The sequence below is a fragment of the Equus przewalskii genome, chromosome 2 (assembly GCF_037783145.1).
Source record: "Equus przewalskii isolate Varuska chromosome 2, EquPr2, whole genome shotgun sequence".
Lineage (NCBI taxonomy): Eukaryota > Metazoa > Chordata > Mammalia > Perissodactyla > Equidae > Equus > Equus przewalskii.
Window position 1 is genome coordinate 6,339,152 of NC_091832.1, and position 19,618 is coordinate 6,358,769.

General features: G+C 45.0%; 1 protein-coding gene across 2 annotated transcripts in view; it reads right to left on the reverse strand.

Annotated features, from left to right (window-relative positions):
• SCP2 (sterol carrier protein 2) overlaps positions 1–8,398 on the reverse strand; it is a 136,783-nt gene extending 128,385 nt beyond the window's left edge. Inside the window, exons 1-2 of one of the 2 annotated variants that reach the window (XM_070609594.1) lie at positions 7,962–8,398; positions 1,926–1,983 (exon numbers count right to left, since the gene is read on the reverse strand). In XM_070609594.1, the coding sequence (XP_070465695.1) occupies positions 1,926–1,983; positions 7,962–8,030 (127 nt within the window). In that variant the 5' untranslated portion in view covers positions 8,031–8,398. Of the gene's footprint in view, positions 1–1,925; positions 1,984–7,937 lie in introns of both variants that reach the window. The other variant, XM_070609593.1, reaches the window with a different exon arrangement.
• Between the last annotated feature and the right edge of the window lie 11,220 nt (positions 8,399–19,618).

The window sequence follows — 19,618 nt, forward strand, 5'->3', positions numbered from 1 at the left end:
AGGGAAAAGAGGAGGAGGAATGTGTGAAGAGTAAAAGTCTCTAAAGAAGGGAAGTGACAGGACACAATTCTGCTGGTCATGCTTCCCTCCATTCTATGCATTCAGGAAATGATAGGAAAGAAAATGGTAACAGAACCCCCTTCTAAAACCAGTTTGGAGAATGAGGGGAAGACTTCTGGATCTACTATTCCATGAAACCAATCCCCTTGCCTCAGCACCATAGTCTACAAATAAGTCCAGAGAGAGCAGAGTGCAAAATCATTACAGAATCTCAGAGTTTTTTCCCTGCAAGTTGTACCTGAATATATGTTCAACTAAATGTGACTAATGTAGTCTGAAGGTATGCATACCTCCCCCAAGACTGCCAGATATATGAGGGGAGTCATCCTTTTGCACTTCTCATTTCCCTACATAATTACAACCAAGCGGTATTTTTAAGAGCAAAGCTAAGTTTTGAAAGTTCATTCTACATAAAAGATCCTTTATTAAAGTTATTTTCCTAACGATGCCTGCAAAAGAAGCGAATTTTAATCAGTGGGCAGAGTCAAACAGGCTGAATTTGTTACTTGTCAATTCCCACAGTTAGTTTCAAACTTCCTAACTTCACCTCAACATTATTATTTCATAATCAAAATACCATATTCACATATTAATAAAGCAACCTCAAAGCTTTTAACTAAATAAAAGAAATGGAACAAAAAATATATAGAAAGAACTGATTAAAGCATCTCCCACTTCAGAGAAAGGCAGAAGCTGTTTGGAGACATCAGGCAAGAGGAGAATGTTTAACAACACAAAAGATAAACATTAAATGAACATGCCCACCCAGAGAAACAACATCAGTTAATCCAATCTCAGGAACTTTCCTTTTGTGGGGCAGAGGTGCTCTGAGTCCCTGTATAGTAACATCTAAATACTGATTTGAATAATAAGAGTTGAAACAACATCTAAATATACGGGCACTGGGTGACTAGGTACTTGTGAAGACAAGGAGGAATAACCACAGTAACTCTCTTTGGGTGGCCCAGCAACAAGCTAGCAGGACCAGCAAGGGGGGTAACAAGCCGATGGGACCCAGGAGCTCCCAAAGTCTCCCTGTTCTGTGAAGCTCGTATTTCCGCCACTCCCTTGAACAACTGACATCTAAGCTTAGGCTTAGCCCTGAGTCTGAAACATTTATTTCCACCATGCAAAGAAGCTTTCATGCTAGTCATCTTTTTTTTTTTAAAGAGAACAACAAAAGAGGATCTTTCTGATGGAACACAGGTCCGTAGTTCAGCCAGGTGCAGGCTGGCCCCAGGATGTGTCTCTGAAGAATGCCTAGAGAACAAGGACTCACATACCTGTGGACCCTTCTCTCTTTGAATTCCAGCTCACTAGTAATCACGTAAGTCCTCTGATTAACAGTATTAACACTCACAAGAATAAACAATAACAAACTGCGTTATCTCATTTAGTCATATGCTACCCTTTCTATCATTTAACCTAGTGAAAGAAACAGAATTCTCTATCTTGGTTCAGTGAAGTGAAGAGAGGAAAACCACCATGCAGGTATTTAATACATTTTGAATGTGATTATCCCATTTCTAGGAAAGGAAAACAATAATTTTGTCATAACTCCTAAGGTAAACACACACTAGAATCAAGTTATGTCTCTTAATGACTCTACCTTTCTCTCCCACAGAACTCTTTGCTGTTCCAACAAACAGTTGGATAGCACATAAAATCACAGGCCATTGTCTGCTCTGGCTATCTTGCTAAGAATGCCCAAGCTCTTTCCCCGTTCTCCTTTCTAGTGAGCCACAAGGCAAGCGTGTGTATGGGTTCCTCTCCCTTGACCGGGCTTCCTTTCATGGTTGCAAGGCTGCTCCACAATCAAGACACAATAAACTAAGCTGTTCAAAGATCAAAATGTTCTATATTACCTGCTTCTTCTGCCAAGTCAGGATAGTCTCTTGAATTCTCATCTCCAGGCTTCATGAACTAAAAATACAGGAGAGAATAGAAACAGGTATAGTTGGATTTTCTCACAACACAGCATCACAGAAATTCATTCATCTATTCATTTAAATAAAAACATACTGAGCACCTATCGTGTTCCTGGACTCTGATAATAAATAAAATACTACAGTCCTTGCACTCAGGGAGCTGCCTGTTTAATGGAAAACAGGCAATTACACTATAGTGTCATAAGTACAGAATAATTTGGGAGTGACAACTACTCAGCCTTGGAGGGAGGACTAGAAACCTTCCCAGAGGAAATGACATAAATTAAGTCTTTAAGGATGAGTAGGAGTTAGCCAAGTAAAAGAAAAGGAAATTCTGGAGCAAAGGCCTGGAAGTGAGAGACTATGGCTCAATCCAAGTACTGCAAACAAGATGGAAAGTGACAAGTGACAGGGAGAGTAAAGTAACGTAGGACCAAATGATGATAACATGTATTGGGCACTTACTGTTTCGTGCACTGTACTAATAAGCACTTCACATGTATTAAATGTGTTAACTCATTTAATCCTCACAACAACCCTAAGTAGTAGTTACTATTATTATCACCATTTTACAGTAAGAAAACTAGGGCACAGGGAGATTAAGTAACTTGTCCAAGGACACACAGCTAATAAGTAGTGGAGCTGAAACTTCAGAAAGCTCTACAGCCAACTCACAAGGGACCTTACATGCCTTCCTATGATGTCTAGGCTTTATCCTGAAGACAAGGGGTTTTTTTTAAAAAGAGACTGGAATAAAACAAGGAGCTTCACTCACTATACACTTATTAGAAGAGCCAAATTCCAGACACTGACAACACCAAATGCTGACAAGGATGTGGAGCAACAGGAGCTCTCAATCATGGCTGTGGGAATGCAAAACGGCACAGCCACTTTGGAAGACGGTTTGGCAGTTTCCTACAAAACTAAACAATATGCAACCACATGATCCAGCAACTGTGCTCCGTGGTATCTACCAAATGAGTTAAAAACATGTCCACGCAAAAACCCACACACAGATGCTTAACAGTAGCTTTATTCATGATTGCCAAAACTTGGAAGCAACCAAGATGTCTTCAGCAGGTGAGTGGACAAACTGTGGTACATCCAGACCACGGAGTATTATTCAGCACTAAAAAGATACAAGCTATCAAGTCATGAAAAGACATGGAGGAACTTTAAATGCATATTACTAAGTGTAGAAGCCAATCTGAAAAGGCTACATACTGTATGATTCCAACTATATGACATTCTGGAAAAGGCAAAACTATGGAGACAGTAAAAAGATAAGTGGTTGTCAAGGGCTGAGGGGAGGGAGGGATGAACAGGCAGAAAACAGGATTTTTAGCGGAAGGAAATTATTCCAACGTGATACTATAATGGATACACGTCATTACACATTTGTTCAAACCCAGAGAATGTACTACCAAGAGCGAACTCGAACGTAAACTATGGATTTTGAGTGATAATGAGGTGTCAGTACAGGTTCGGCAATCGTAACAAATGTACTATTCTGGTGCGGATTACTGATAGTAGGTGAGGCTGTGCACGTGTGGGGTTAGGAAGCTTATGGGAATTCGATACTTTCTGCTCAATTTTGCTGTGAACATAAAACTGCTTTGAAAAATAAAGCCCTATTTCAAAAAGAGAGAGAAACTGGGATGAGAAGACTTGCATTTTAGATCATTCTAGATGCGATGTGGAGAAATGAATGAAGGGAGCAAGGCTGGAGGCAGTGAGGCCAAATGGCACAATTCTGAAATAGCCCAAGTGAGAGCTGACTAAGGCAGCAGCAAAAAGAATGGAAAAAGCAGACAGACTTAAGAAACAGAAAGGAAGTAAAACCTACCAAACTCGGTGACTGATTAGATAAGGTAGAGTGGTTTGCTGGTCACTGTGTGTGCTACAAAGAAATGGTTTTCAAAAACTTTTAACTGCAGAGACCGGCCCCATGGCCAAGTGGTTAAGTTCACGCGCTCTGCTTCAGTGGACCAGGGTTTCGCCGGTTTGGATCCTCGGCGCGGACATGGCACCACTCATCAAGCCATGCTGAGGCGGCATCCCACATGCCACAACTAGAAGGACCCACAACTAAAATATACAACTATGTACTGGAGCGATTGGGGGTGAAAAAGCAGAAAAAAAAAAAAGAAGACTGGCAACAGTTGGTAGCTCAGGTGCCAATCTTCTAAAAGAAAAAAAAATTGGCTGCAAACCACAATAAGATGCATACTCAACACGACCTAGTAAACCATTTATACATGCATAATTGAAGCAAAAAAGTCATGAAATTCTTATCCCTGTTATATTGATACAATATTTTCTATTCTATTTCCATTTTTTTTTAATGCTAGAGGTAACCTTCAAAATTGATTTCACAACTCCCCAAAGGGTCACAAAACCCAGTTTGAAACACTGGATAGATACTTCAACTTAAATGTCACACTTCATTGCACAGTACCAAAATACATGTTGAACAGAACCAAGACAAAACATTGAACATTTGTTCCTCTCTCTGACCCAGGCCATTTCTTCATAATTCCTGAAGTAAAGAATCTTTCATAATTCCCTAATTCTAAAAGTTGCCAGTTCTCCCCCTACTTACTCTTCAGTTCACTAGTTACAATCAGAGCATTTATAAAGAGAGTACTGTGCTAGGCTCCAACAAGTACTACCAGTTAATGATTAAATTATCATCCATGTAATGACGTAACTGGGCTTTCCCATTTCTTACTGAAATCAAGGCAATTTTTAAAAGGTTAGTTAAACAAATGAACACATACAACATGACTCCTTCAAAATTAAAAGCACATTTAGGTGGAAACTACCAAACGTCCATTAACACTATGGATATTGCGGGACCGTGGATTGGATAACTTGTGATATGTTCACACAATGGACTATGTCCCATCAATGAACAATCTATACTTACACATAAAATTAAGGATGAATCCCACAAACATAATGTTGAACAAAAAACCCAGAACTAATCTACGGTGTTGAAGGTCAGAAGTCGGGATAATGGTAACCCTTTGCAAGGAGTCAGTGACTGGAAGAGGACACAAGTGGGATTTCTGAGGTGCCAGTAATGTTCTGCTTATGTTTGCTTTTTAGTTTTTATTTTTTTAACCAAAGAAATTTTTTTTAAAGTTTCACAAAGTTTATAATAAAAACAGCAATCCTGTTTCACTAGTCCCCATCCACTAGTCTTACTTGTTTCCAAAACATCCGCTTTCAATTCTTTTGGATATTTCTTCTTTTATAAACTGCCATGTTTATAAATATTCTTATACTATTATTCTTTATCAATTTAAGAAATTATAATCTCTAATAAGAGCCACTGAGGATTAGGTCTCTTGGGCCACTTCACATATACGGTTACACTTCCCTCATCCTCCTTATATAGTTGAATCACAATGTTTTTATTAAATCAGTACTCAGTTCACCTTAGTTAAGTAAGTATTTCTTACTACTGGGCTAAGTTGTGCACTATGATTACATTTCCTTTATTGTAGTATATTTGGGGTTTTCTTCTGAAGTTATTTACTGCCTCATTTTTTAAGTTTTAACATTTTTCTTTTTTTTTGAGGAGGATTAGCCCTTAGCTAACTGCTCCCAATCCTCCTCTTTTTGCTGAGGAAGACTGGCCCTGAGCTAACATGTGTGCCCATGCCCATCTTCCTCTACTTTATATGTGGGACGCCTACCACAGCATGGCTTGCCAAGCAGTGCCATGTCTGTGCCCCAGATCCGAACTGGTAAACCCCAGCCAGCCGATGCGGACCCTGTGCACTTAAGTGCTGCGCCACCAGGCCAGCCCCAGTTTTGACCTTTTTATTAAAAATAACCACACACACACATATCCTAAAGAATTATTTTAAGGCAAACACTCTTGCAACCACTGAAAGATTCTCTCCCTCACCAAACTCTAGTCAGGCTCCTCTGAGCCCTCTTCTCTACTAGGCCTCAACCTTGGCCTACAAACACTAATATAATTCTAACAGCTCCAGGCCACATCCCCAGGATGACCCTAGTCTCACTCAAAGTGCCTGCCTGAGAAAACTCCAGGCTGCCAAAAGAACTGACTCCTTGTTCCAGCCAACGCCTGAAGATGGGGCCCGTCTGCAGTCTCTGTGGGAGGGGAAGAGCCTAAGGTTGGAGAAGCACCAGTCAGCCAACCCAGACGGGTTTCACGTGGACTAACCCCCTGCTTCCCGCTTTTTGTAGGTTTTCACTTCCCTGACTCCATACAGTCCCCGCTCACCCCCTCCCTATCCCCTCATTCTCCCTTTATGACACCCAGTCAGCTCTTTATAAAGCAAAGTTGAGTTCAGTTCACACTGGACTGTTTTCCCTTTTGCAACAGGTTGTTACTGATTAAAGTCTGTCCTTTTACCTAGTGTCTGCCTTTCTTTGACACCAACACCCAGATCAAAAAACTGAACTTTGCCTGCCATTCCAGAAACTCCTCTAAGCACTCTATCCCAATCTCAATCCCACCCCAAACCCCAAGGACTTACAGTCAGCCCTCCTTATCCCCAGGTTCCACACCCTCCGATCCAACCAACCGCAGACTGAAAGGCCTACAATGGCTGCGTCTGTACTGAACATGCAGACTTTTTTTCTTGTCATGATTCCCTAAACACAGTATAACAACTATTTACACAGAGTTTACATTGTATTAGGTATTATAAGTAATCTAAGATGATTCAAAGTATACAAGAGGAAGCGCACAGGTTATATGCAAATACTACACCTTTTCATACAAATGACTTGAGCATTCATGATTTTGGTATCTTCAGTGGGTCCTGGAATGAATCCCCCAGAGATACCAAGGGACCACAGTACGATCCTGATTCTTACAATCGTCACTCTCTCAGCCCACTGGTAAGATGATAAAAATTTTAAGGCTGTTTTCTCAGAAAGAGAACTTCTCCTAGGAACTCTTTCTCTTTCACTTAATACCGTTCAGCCAACGCTCACTCAGGGTCTTCAGGCACCAGGCACTCTGAGGGTGCTATGGGGACAGCAATGACCCTAGACCCGGTACTCACCCTGGAGAAGCTTACATGCTAAGGAAGACTATCGACATGACAACGGAGAATTTCACCATAAGCCAGTAAGTACTGAGACAGGTAAGCACAGGGCTTTGCGGGAAAGTCAGGAGGATCAGAGGCTTCTCAGAGAAGCTAAGGTATGAACTGATCTCTCAAAAATGCAAAGAAGTTAACCAAGTGAAGACAAATGGTACAAGCAGTAAGCACAACAGAAGCAAGGCAACAGGAGCATAAAACAGTTTGGGGCGAAACAAAAAGCAGGTGGCATTACTAGAGCGTGGGGGCGGAGACGGAGGCAAGAAATGAGACTGTAGGAGCTTCTTCCTCCTGAGTACCAAGAAGAGTACCACTCCAGGAACAGAAAGGAGGTCAGAGGACCCAGAAAACCTGCCCCTCGCGCGGAGACGCTGGGCATCACCAAGGTTTCTCCTCCTTCCCGGTACTTGATGCTGTCCCAGAGAAGGGACCCTACAGGGAACGCTCCTGGGCGTGCATAACCGGTGACATTCTCGGCCTGCTTTCGTTTCGGGTGTGGGGAGGACGTGGCCTCGTCGGAGGGCCACGCACCTTGGGATTCCGCTCAGAATCAAAGGAGGTGCGCACTTTGGTCCTCTCGGGGTGTCCTTCACGAACTCTGACTCCGGGAGAACAGGGAAGGAGGAGGGGAAAGAAGCGCCGAAGGAACAGCGCTGAGACACTCCCGCAACCCACATCACCACCCACCCGAGTCCCCACTCTGAGCCCCAAGGACAAGAAGCCGGAGCTGGGCGGAGGGACGCGACGGCGCCCTCTCGGGAGGCAGGACGGACTGAGCCCGGCCCTGACCCGCGCCCCGGGGCCCGGGCACCGCGGGCTCCCCCCGCCTCAGGCGAACAGAGCGGAGCAAGGAGCCCACCTCCGGGGGCGCGCTGCTGTTTACCTTGGTCATCCCCACCCCCACCACGAACACGCGGCGCAGAGGCCGGCACTGTGAGGGGGCGGGAGACATGGCTCGGACCGTGCGGGTTGCGGCGGGCGACGTAGCTCGGACCGTGCGGGTTGCTGCAGGCTCAGGGACACGAGGGCAGCACGCGCGGGCGCAGACGGCCTGAAACTGCAGCGGAGGCGGGGCTCGCCCTGGACCTGGACCTGGGCGCTGGGCGCTGGGCGCGGGGCGGGGCGGGGCGCAGCGCTTCGGGGGCGCGGGGCGGGGCGCGGCTCTGGGTTGGGGGGGGCGAGCCAGCGGGGCCTGCACATGCGCGGACGCGCCAGTAGCGCGCTGTCCTTTCGGGACGGCAGAGCTTGGCTGGCTTTTGTTGACGAAGCCCTCGGCCGAGGTTTACAAATCGGTCCGGGACCGAGTCCACCTAAGCTGTCGACAAAAAGCTTTGTGACGCGGTACCGGCCGTTCGGGTTTGGGTTCTCTAGGATGAGAAGGAGTGTGGCCTGGAGTAGGGCCTGAGACTGCGAGCTGAGGCCGACCAGACACCGGACGCACGGAAGGGGAGCCTGAGGCGAGTGTGGAGTGTTGGGATTGTTGTGTATCCCGTTAGTGGCGGTAGTTAGAGGAGCAAACGCAGGGGTTAGAACTCATAGGACTGTACCCAGTCAAGGCGGGCGAATTTACTACATGTACGTGTAAACAGAAAACCAAGATGCAGTCCAAAAACTAAGATTCACTCGGCTAGCTGTGACCTTTTCTAGCCTCTCTGACATGCGTTCTCGTGTTTTGTGAGGATTAAATGAGGTGACGAACAAAGCCCGGGGGCCGCCGCGTGGCCGTGGCCGAGGGGGTGGGTTCCCGCGCTCCGCTGCGGCGGCGGCCCTGGGTTTGCGGCTCGTCAGGCCCCGCGGGCCCCCCAGGCCCGGCAGAGGCCCCCACAGCCGGGATACACGAGCGGGTACTGGGGGTGGGGAGGAGGAGGAGGAAGAAGGAAGAAAGCCTTCAGCGCTTAGTAGGACTATATAGATATAGTTGATGCTTATTATTTGTTGATTCTGAATTTGCGAATTTGCCCGCTCGCAAAAATTTATCTGTGCCCCAAAGTCAAACCCCGAAGAGCTCTTGAGGTGGAAAAGGTTTTAAGTTGAGCCACCGCCTGTTCCGGCGGAGGTCTAACAAGACGGTGCTGTGCCTTCTTGCTGCAGCTCTAGTGCTGTAAGCCAGGGCCCTTCTCATGATCTGTTTAGTGCCACGTTTTTGACATTTTTGTTGGTGATTTTGCTGTTTAAAAATGGCCCCAAGGGGCCGGCCCGTGGCTGAGTGGTTAAGTTCGCGCCCTCGGCTTCCGCGGCCCAGGGTTTCGCTGGTTCGGATCCTGGGCGCGGACATGGCACCGCTCATCAAGCCACGCTGAGGCAGCGTCCCACATGCCACAACTAGAGGGACCCACAACTAAAATATGCAACTACGTACTAGGGGGGCTTTGGGAGAAAAAGGAAAAGTAAAATCTTTTAAAAAATAATGGCCCCCAAAGCCTAGAGTGCTGTCTAGAATACCTAAGTGCTAGAAGGGTGTGACGTGCCTTATAAAGAAACTACGTGTGTTAAGTAAGCTTCGTTCAGACATGAGTTAAAGTCCTGTTGGCCTTGTGTTCACTGTTAATTAATAATATATATTAAGGCGTCTTTAAACAGAAACGCACAAGATAAGGAAAGTTTTCTATTGATTAGTTGACAAAAATGTTGTGATCAGAGGCTTGCAGGAGCCTAACCCTGTATTTCCCCTAGGAGCAGTGGTTCAGTGTTCTCTAATTTAGTGTTTGTAGTGACTTCTAGAACATAACTATGATGAGAAACAAGAATTGACTGTGTATGTGTGTGTGTAAAACTTCTGAGGACCCTGCCAGCCCTGAGGGTCTGTGATAAGACCCCCTTGTAGACCTCCGTGGCATAAAGCATCAAACAGCCGGAAGGCCTCTCGCTCTGGGAAACCTCCTGTAATTGTTCCTAAGACGTCCAGAGTTTAAGGCCAGGTGTTCACTTCACAGAAACTCCGCTTGACTTCCTGAAGAGCCATTGGGAGGAGGGGGAATGGGGTAGCTACAAGGAAAGACCAAAGGAAGAGTTTGGGGCAAGTGGAGGTGTTCTGAGGTTGAACATGATGCCGCTGTGGGGACTGAGTCCCCTGTCTCTGAGGGAAGGGACATGTGCAGATTGAGGCTGACCAGCCTCAGGGATACTGCAGGAGATAGCCTTACTCCTGGGAGGGAAAGTGAACCAAATGGACCTACGGTTCGCAGGAGCTTTTCATTATTTCAGAAGGCCTTAAAGAAATTGTACCTTTATACCCACCATGCCAACCCCAGTAAAAATCACCGAAGGTTCTCAGCCATAAAAAAAGATGAAATTGTGCAATTGGCGAGAACATGGATGGACCTTGAGGGTATTATGCTAGGCAAAATAAGCCAGATAAAGAAAGACATTACTGTATGACTTCACTCATATGTGGAAGATAAACAAACACATAGATATAGAAAACAGATTGGTGGTTACCAGAGGGAAAGGGGGTAGGGGGAGGATGAAAGGGATAAATGGGCACGTATGTATGGTGACAGACGGCAACTAGACTTTTGATGGTGAAAATGATGCAGTCTATACAGAAGTCAAAATATAATGATGTACGCTTGAAATTTACATAATGTTATAAACCAATGTGACCTCAATAAAATAAATAAAAAATAATAATTTTGTTGAATGTGTTGTTCTAATAACAAAATAACCAATTATAAAAGAAAAAAAAAAATCACCATAGGTTCAAAATATCCATATCCAGACTTCGCTTTACTGAATCACAGCCTCTAAGAGTAGAGCCCAGGCATCAATATTTAGAAAGGTTCCAAGGTGATTCTGAGGAGCCCCACTGGGCAAGGTAAAGAATTCCTCAGCTAGGACTAGGTCAACTTAGTAAAATCTCCACCTGATCAGGAAAGAAGCCAAGAATCTTTCCTTTTCCTGCCCATGCCTAGGGCCTACCATGGCACAGAGCACTGAAGAGGCTTTTACTAAGTGTAGGGTTGTTTCCTGAAGCTCTGGCTGATAAAGACAGCAATGTGATTGGTGGATAAGACAAGCTTGCCAGGGGCTGGCCCCGTGGCCGAGTGGTTAAGTTCGCGCGCTCCGCAGCAGGCGGCCCAGTGTTTCGTTGGTTCGAATCCTGGGCGCGGACATGGCACTGCTCATCAGACCACGCTGAGGCAGCGTCCCACATGCCACAACTAGAAGGACCCACAACGAAGAATATACAACTGTGTACCGGGGGGCTTTGGGGAGAAAAAGAAAAAAATAAAATCTTTAAAAAAAAAAAAAGACAAGCTTGCCAACCCAATAGAACAAGAAGTCACAGTTTCCAGATTATTATGTAACAAATGCTGGCTGTCCACTGGACATTGGTTTCAAATAGGAGTCCATAGAGATGGAGAGGGGATAATAAGATAATAAAAGTTGCTGTTAATGCTGAAAAGATTGGGAAAGGACACTTCCCTTTCCAATCTAAAGGACTAGATAATCCAAAAATTCTCCTGTCACAAAACACCTGGAAATGCTGGATAAAATATAACAAACATTCTTTTAAATGCCTCCAATATGGAGTGTCAACTTAAAAAGCAAGTTCACCAGTTATTTTACTCTCAAAACAAGTTTATTTGGGAGTAGCCAAAAGAATTGCAATTTGGAATGTGCAAGCTCTGGTGAACCATTGGCAAATCCAAGGAGACAAAGGAAGGGACTGGCTTTTATAGAGCAAAAGGGGGAGTAGGGAGAGGCTGTTCTAAATGAAAGTTCATTGAAGGAAAGTAATATTTCAGGGTGGCAACAGCTTCTCATTGGCTGAGCTGTTGCTGGGCAGGGAAAGAAATCTTCCTTCAGTAGTACAGTAGTTGTACTTCCTGCAGGAGATGCAAGTCTAAGTCTCTTCCTTTTGGGGGTAATTGATGGCGTATGATAGGATGTGAGAGTTTCCCCTGCAGGCCTTCACGACTCCAATTTAGCTGAGGTTTCTCTTATTCATTTCACATTTCCCCCTTTTTTTTTCAAGATTTTATTTTTCCTTTTTCTCCCCAAAGACCCCCGGTACATAGTTGTGTATTTTTAGTTGTGGGTCTTTCTAGTTGTGGCATGTGGGACGCCGCCTCAGCATCGCCTGATGAGCAGTGCCATGTCCGCGCCCAGGATTCGAACCGGCAAAACCCTGCGCCACCAAAGCAGAGCTCATGAACTTAACCACTAGGCCACAGGGCCGGCCCCACATTTCCTCTTCTTGATCAAGATCTTTCTCTGAAAGCATTGCTGATCAAGAGTCAGGTACTCTGCACATAGTGGTTTTGTCCCTTGGTGCAAGGAAGGACCTTCCACTGGTTGTTGTGTCCCACATTGGAGGCAAAATGCATAGTGGTGAAAAATCATTTAGGCCACATTTGAGTAACAAGGAAGGTTAGGAGGGAGAACCCTCAGACATTTCCCCTCTAAAGTCTGTATTTCTCCAAGGCCATAGGCATTGGAGATCATCTCAAAGCACTGAGTTAATATCACCTTATTGAGCATGTCATTTTTATAGAGGTTTGACAGGCAATCGGTACAGAATTTCACACGTATATCGAGTAACATTAAGAGAAATACTATAAATGCAGTTTACAGAACGGTTCTAAACCAGGAGCCCAGACATGAAGATATCCCGCTGAACAGATGAAGACAGTGGGTTGTTAGGTGAAATTTGCTCTCTAATCTTATCTAATCGGGTTTCTACTCCCCAGAAGCATTTATCCATGTGCAACAGGAGGTATCCACCACTGCACAGACACTTCCTTGCTCAGCAAGTAGATAATCAAAGGCTATATGATTATCCAAAACTACCTTAGCCAATGAGTTAAACAACTGTTGCTGAGCTGGAATTGCTTTGGCTGTGGAGTTAGCCAACTTTTCTAGTGTCAGGAAGATTCCTGATCATTTGTTCACTGACATTCACTCTAATCCAAGGAAGAAAGCTCTTCCCAAGGAAGCAAACCCAGAATCACACATGCCCCCTGGAAGTGTTACCGAAACCAAAGTGGGTCCTTCCTGGCGAGTTAAATCAGACTCTGCACCAAAAGTAGTCATGTCACAAAGTTAAGTATATTTGCAGCAAAAGGAGACCATGTGGAACCATTTCCAAACTCATAGCCTCCCCTAACAAAGGGAAGCAGGAAACCTGTATTTCAGATGGGGAATGAATATTCAAAAGGGAGAGGCAGGTATTTGCTTGCGCGGGCTCAGTTGGAAAACATGCTTGCACATACTCTGCAGGGTGCGGTAATAAGGCCTAAGCTCCTCCTGGGGAGATCAAGTAGCATTAAAAATAAGGCAAAGGTGGGGCCGGCCCCGTGGCCGTGGCCAAGTGGTTAAGTTTGCACACTCCACTGCAGGCAGCCCAGTGTTTCATTGGTTCAAATCCTGGGCGTGGACATGGCACCACTCATCCAGCCACTCCAAGGCGGTGTCCCACATGCCACAACTAGAAGGACCCACAACGAAGAATATACAACTATGTACTGGGGGGCTTTGGGGAGAAAAAGGAAAAAAAATAAAATCTTTAAAAAAAAAAAAATAAGGCAAAGGTCATAGGCCTAGCTCTTGTGGTGAGGCTGGGTCTGGTTCAAGGGTGGTTGATGATTGCATCTCCTTAACATAACAAAAGGAAAAAAAACAATTTGGAAAAACAGTTAAATGCTTCCAAACCCACTCTTGAGTTCCTCAGGGCAACAGTGGGTGACAGAAGTTCTTGTTTAAAGCTGTCATGGTGGTTTAATAGAACTGACCAGTGAGAGGCCTCTGTTTGGTTATGTAGAGAGAATAGGACACTGAATATAGCAAAGACATATTCTCCAGCTGTCCAGACAAGGGGTTGCCCAAGCATAAAGGCCGTTATCAAAACTTCCACATATGAAGGTGTAACCAGGGGCTGCACACAGGGCTCCCATATATGTAGAGGTGTCTGTGGACTCATTCATTGGCATAGAGGCATGAACACCTAACCAAGGCTCAGACATAATGTTGTTACATACCGAGAAGTTGCCTACATATATGGATATATCAAGAAATTTATAGATAGCCCGGGTTACATTGGGGGCCTCACAGAATTTTCCATACAAATATTCAAAAGATCTCATTCTTCTCTCCCAAGGTTGGGTTAAATTGAAACAAGGTACCAGTTTAGGCGGACTTCACACCCTGACACTATAAAATGGGCCCAAGGAACAATTCAGACATTGGCGTTCAGAATCCCAGTGAACTTGCTCATAGGGTGAACTGAGGGGTCATTACTGTCTTAGACAGACCGAGGTTTCTGATGGAAAACCCAGCAATCAGAGAGGTTTCCCCCTTTGGCAGGGGATTGGGAAATGTGGACAAAAGCACTGTCCTTCCAAGAAAGAGAGGGAGAAAATAAGATAAGAAACAACAGGGAAGAGGGTGTACAGGCCTGGCCCAGTCATCTAGGGGAAGCTGTCTGCCTCGATGTCAGCTGCTTCAAATCCTGGTGAGTTTTTTCTTCAGACTACCTGGTGGGATGCAGGTCCACTCAGGGTTTGGTGCCTTCCTGAGGTGTGACACATGGATGCAGGTGTCCATTCCCTGGAGTTTGGCGGCACAAAGATTAGTTAACAGTCCTGGGTAGGGGCCCTTTCAGCAAGGCTGGAGAGAGTCCTTTTGGAGGTGTCTTTTCCAGTAAATAAAGTCCCCAGCTTGTAGAGTGTGGTGTTTAAGGTCTCCCTCTCCCAGGAATGCGCTGTGAAACGATTGCTCTCTCAAAGCCTGGTTATTTTTAGCAGAAGCAGTTAGGCCTTTACAATACTGAAGTATGTCTCCCCTTAGCAACTGAGGGTCAAAAGGAGCAGGAGCCAAGTGCATTGGGTGACCTGTGATTGTCTCAGAGGGTGAGAGTTTATGAGTTCCAAAAGGGGTAGACCTGAGATTTAGGAGGACTAATGGCAGCACTTTTGGTCAGAGAATCTGGAGAATTTCTACACACTTCACCAACTGAGTCTTAATAATGCCATTAGTTTGTCCAACCAGCCCAGAGGTTTAATGATGAGAAGCACAATGAAAGTGCTGCAGAACCAGCCAAACAGCACAGACCTGCCAAAGCATTTGAGCTGTGAAATGAGTTCCCCAGTCACTATGAAGTTCAAAGAGGGTCCCCCAGGTGGGGATAATCTTTTCTAACAGAACGTTAGCCACAGAAGCCGCAGTGGCCTGTCTACAAGGGAAAGCTTCAGTCCGGTGAGAAAACATACAGACCATGACCAAGACATATTTATATCCATGAGACTTGGGAAGCTGTATAAAATCCATTTGCCAAACCTCAAATGGCCCATTGGGCAACTTGAAGTGTTCAGGAGCAGTGTGGACAGGTTTTCCTGAATTGTAGTTTAGGCAGGAAGGGCAAGAAAAATAGGTGCTTTTTGTGGCCTTAATATTTCCCCACCTGTATTGGTGCATAAAGTTTACCATTTTGTCTGTGGACCAATGATTCAGGGCGTGTACGGTGATTAGTAGTGGGAATTTTAGAGTCTCTGGTAGGGCTGGCTTGTTATTTGGCCCCGAACCAGAGCTTTCTTTTTGTCAAACCAATAATTGTTGAATTTCCAATCTTATTTTTTCTTTTCTAAGGCTAATTGTTGGGCTTCTCTAGCCAGTTTTTGCAGCTGTCGTTCACAGAAGCATCCCTTTGGACCATGAGAGAGCTTTGGCTACTGTTTGCTCCTTTAACAGCAGCATTCTTCCTGGAAGTGTCAGCAAGATGCTTTCCCTTAGCCTCCAGAGAGTCAAGTTTAGAATGCCCTGGAATCTTAATAATAGCTAAATCAGCAGATAAGAGTATCGCATCCAATAGTTCCTGAACATAAGGACCCTTTTTAATTTTATCTCCGCTGGAAGTAAGGAAACCACATTGCTTCTGCAACATCCCAAAGTCATGGACCACTCCCAAAGCACACCTGTTATCAGTATAAACACTGGTGGTCTTGCCCTTGGCTGGGGTACAGACCCCTGTAAATGCATACAATTCAGCTTGTTGGGCCATAATAGCCAAGGGCAAAGGTGCCTCTTTGATTACAATAAAAGGCATTGATATCACATATCCAGCACAATATTTACCATTGTCACCCTTTAAATAAGGCCCATCAGTAAACCAGGAGACTCAGTTACTCAGAGGAGTTTCTTGTAGATGGTCACACGGGTGGGGAAGTGGTCTGTCTGCATGAAACAGTCACGGGGAACTTCGGTTACTCAGAGGAGTTTCTTGTAGATGGTCACAAGGGGTCAGGAAGTGGTCTGTCACCGTTAAACAGTCATGGGCAACTTCCGCAGTAGTGGAGGGGAGAAGGATAGCAGGGTTAAGATTCTTGCAGCAAGAAAGATTTATGTGAGGAGCAGTTAGTAAGAGGATCTCAGAAGAGGTGAGGCGGCCAGCTGAAAGATGTGTGTGGTGAGAATTTAGGAGGGCTTCTACTGCATGGGGTACAAAAACAGTTCGAGGGGATCCCACAACTGTTTCCTAGTGGCCTTAACTAAAAGAGCAGTGGCAAGTACAGCTCTAAGGCAGGGAGGGTCATCTTATGCTACAGGGCCCAGCTGCTGGCTACAACATCCTGTGGGTCGATGGTGGCCCTTGTGTTTTGCACCCCGAGGGCACCCCCTTCCTTCTCATACACAAAAAGGGAAAAGGGAAGCTGATAATTTGGATGTCCAAGAGCAGGGACGTTTATCAGGCCCCTCTTTAAGTCTTTAAAGGCTATGTTGCCCCTTTCTCCCCAAAAGGTCGGGTCAAGGTTACTGTCTTTTAGTAAGACATAAAAGGGTTTGGCCATAAGAGAAAAAATTGGGATCCAGTTTCAGCAATAGCCAGCCGGCCCGAGAAAACCTCTTAGCTACTTCTTCGTTTTGGGTTTTGGGAGGCTCGGGACATCACAAAGACTGTTTGAATCTAGGTGTTGCCATTGTTCTGATATTGGGTGCCTCAAATACCAAACCTGGTTTTGAACAAACTTCAGTTTCTCCTTGGAGACCTTGTGTCCCTTTGGGCTAAAGCCTTCCTACGGGGATGCTGTCTTCCTGTGAGGAGGCCTGAGAGGGAGAACAAAGAAGCAAATTGTCTACATACTGCAACAAAGTAGAACCTCTAGGAAACTGTACATCTCCAAATCAGCCTTCAAAACTTGTAATAAGAAGGACTTTCAGTAAAGCCCTGAGTCATCACTGTCCAGGTGAGTTGTTTTCCTTCCTAAGTGAAAGCCAAGAAGTACTGACCGTCCTTATCAACTGGGACACTGAAGAACGTGCTGCACAGATCAATCACAGTAAAGAATTTGCTTTCAGTTGGGATAGATGCCAGTAGCGTATGAGGGTTAGGAACAACGAGGTGCCTAGGGATGGCAATGTGATTCATCGCTCAGAGGTCCTGGCGGAATCACCATCTTCGACCATTGGGTTTTCTTACAGGTAAAATAGGAGTATTACAGGGACTTGGGCCTTTTAATCTTCTATTATTGGCCCAAGGCCTTGAAGGCTTCTTTATTTATAGAGTATTGATTAATTCTAGAGAGAGGCTTTGAAGGATCTATTTGAATTTTAATAGGAAGTGCATGATGGATTCTGCCATTGTCAGTTGTGGACTTTACCCATAAGGAGGGTAGCAGCTGATCTAATAGAGATAAATAACTAGTGTCCTTAAAATTACTTTTAACATTATCAGTAATAGAATAAATAAAACATGTTTTAGGGTCATTTTATTTGTCCACTTGGCTATTTTGATTACTGCTATCAGTGCTGCTATCAAATTCTGGAATAATTTGCCTTTCAGGAGAAAGAAATACCAGCGTGGTATTTCTCCAGGAAATCTCCACCTAACAAGTAAATGGGAGCAGAGGAACCAAGGAGAAAAGAGTGTCTCTCAGAGGGCTCAAACAAAAGGGGATGGGTTTAGAGACAGGAACCTGTCAAGGATGGTTTGAGATCCCACTATCTGAACGGTATTAGTATTCCGAGGCAGCGGCTGTTTAATTAGAGTGGAGGTGAGCAGAGAGAGCGTGGCACCAGTGTCCTTAGGGATGGGGAAACACTCATTCCCAATCTGGAAGGTGGTCTCTCCAAGTTCATTGGGGAAAGGATAAGAAAAGCCCTGCGTTTCCTCAGAGCCCCATCAGTGGGGATTGGAAAGGCGTTACAAGGATCGGCTGGGGAGCTGAAAATCCCTGGAGTTTTTTAGCTTGCACAGTCCTTTTTCCAGTGCCCTAGCTTTTTGCAAAAGTGATAGAGACTGAGAAGTTTCTGGTTCAGTCCAGAGGCCTCCATTTGTTGGAGATGAAAATTTAGGATTTTTTTTTTTTTTTTAAGATTGGCCCTGAGCTAACATCTGTTGCCAAGCTTTTTTTTTTTTTCCTTTTCTTCTTCTCCCCAAAGCCTCCCAGTACGTAGCTGTGTATTCTAGTTGTGAGTGCCTCCAGTTCTAGTATGTGAGACGCTGCCTCAGCATGGCTTGATGAGCAGTGCTAGGTCCGCGCCCAGGATGTGAACCTGCAAAACCCTGGGCCACCAAAGTGGAGTGCGCGAACTTAACCACTCAGCCACAGGGCCAGTCCCCAAAACTCAGGATTTTTGTGGTCTTTTTTCAGGTTAAATCCTCTAGGTTGTGAGCAAGGTCATTTGTCAAACTGACCCAAACTGGAGCAGACATGGTCTCCCACTCCATCAGGTCCCCTTCCCCAGGAGGGAAAGATCTTCATTCAGCCCATTAACAAACACACAATTAAAAGCTGCCCGAGTGGAGTTAGCTTCCACGGGGAGGCCAGAGTTTCCTAGAAAGCTATCTGAAGTTGATTAAAATAGTCATGAACAGGTTCGTCAGGTTTTAACATGCAAGTCTGAATTTTGTTCCAATAAACAAGCTTGGGAAAGGCTACTGGGATTGGTTGCTGGAGTTTTCCAGCAAGTGTTCTAGCCTATTGCTAAAAATTAGGGGTTTGTTTCTCTAAATCCCTTTCAGGATGTCCCCATTGGGCAACTTCCATTAAATGTTGGGCCAGGTCTTCCCCAAAAGCATATGAACTCGCTGATATAAGTTTGAAAACCCCAGCTGGTAGGTCTGAACAACTATATTAAATTCATCAGCAAATTTATGGAGGTCTTCAGTTGCTTTTGGAAAATCCTTAACAACAGCTCACAATTCAGCTTTAGTCCAGGGAACAGAAGAGATCTGAGGTTTGTTTGGATCCTCAGAGGGTTTAACTTTTGAAAGGCAGGCTCTGATAAGTTCAGAAGAAGGGTGAAGGTAGGTTAGGAGGAGAAAGGAAGTTCAGCAAGGGGATTAGAGTAGGGAAGCTGAGAATACAGAAAAGTTGGGGGTGGTGCAGATGGCAAATAAGATGGGGTCGGGGCACAGGCTGAACACAAAATGGCTGCTGGGATGGAGTCTGAGACAAAGGAGTCTGGGAAGACAAACGAGATGGTGCCTGGGTCAAAGAAGAAGGGCGAGTGGGACACAAGACTTCAGAAGCCACTTTCTTCTCCCTCAGTTTTGTAGTTGTTTCAGTTAATTTAGACATGGTATCTTGTAGTGAGGCAATT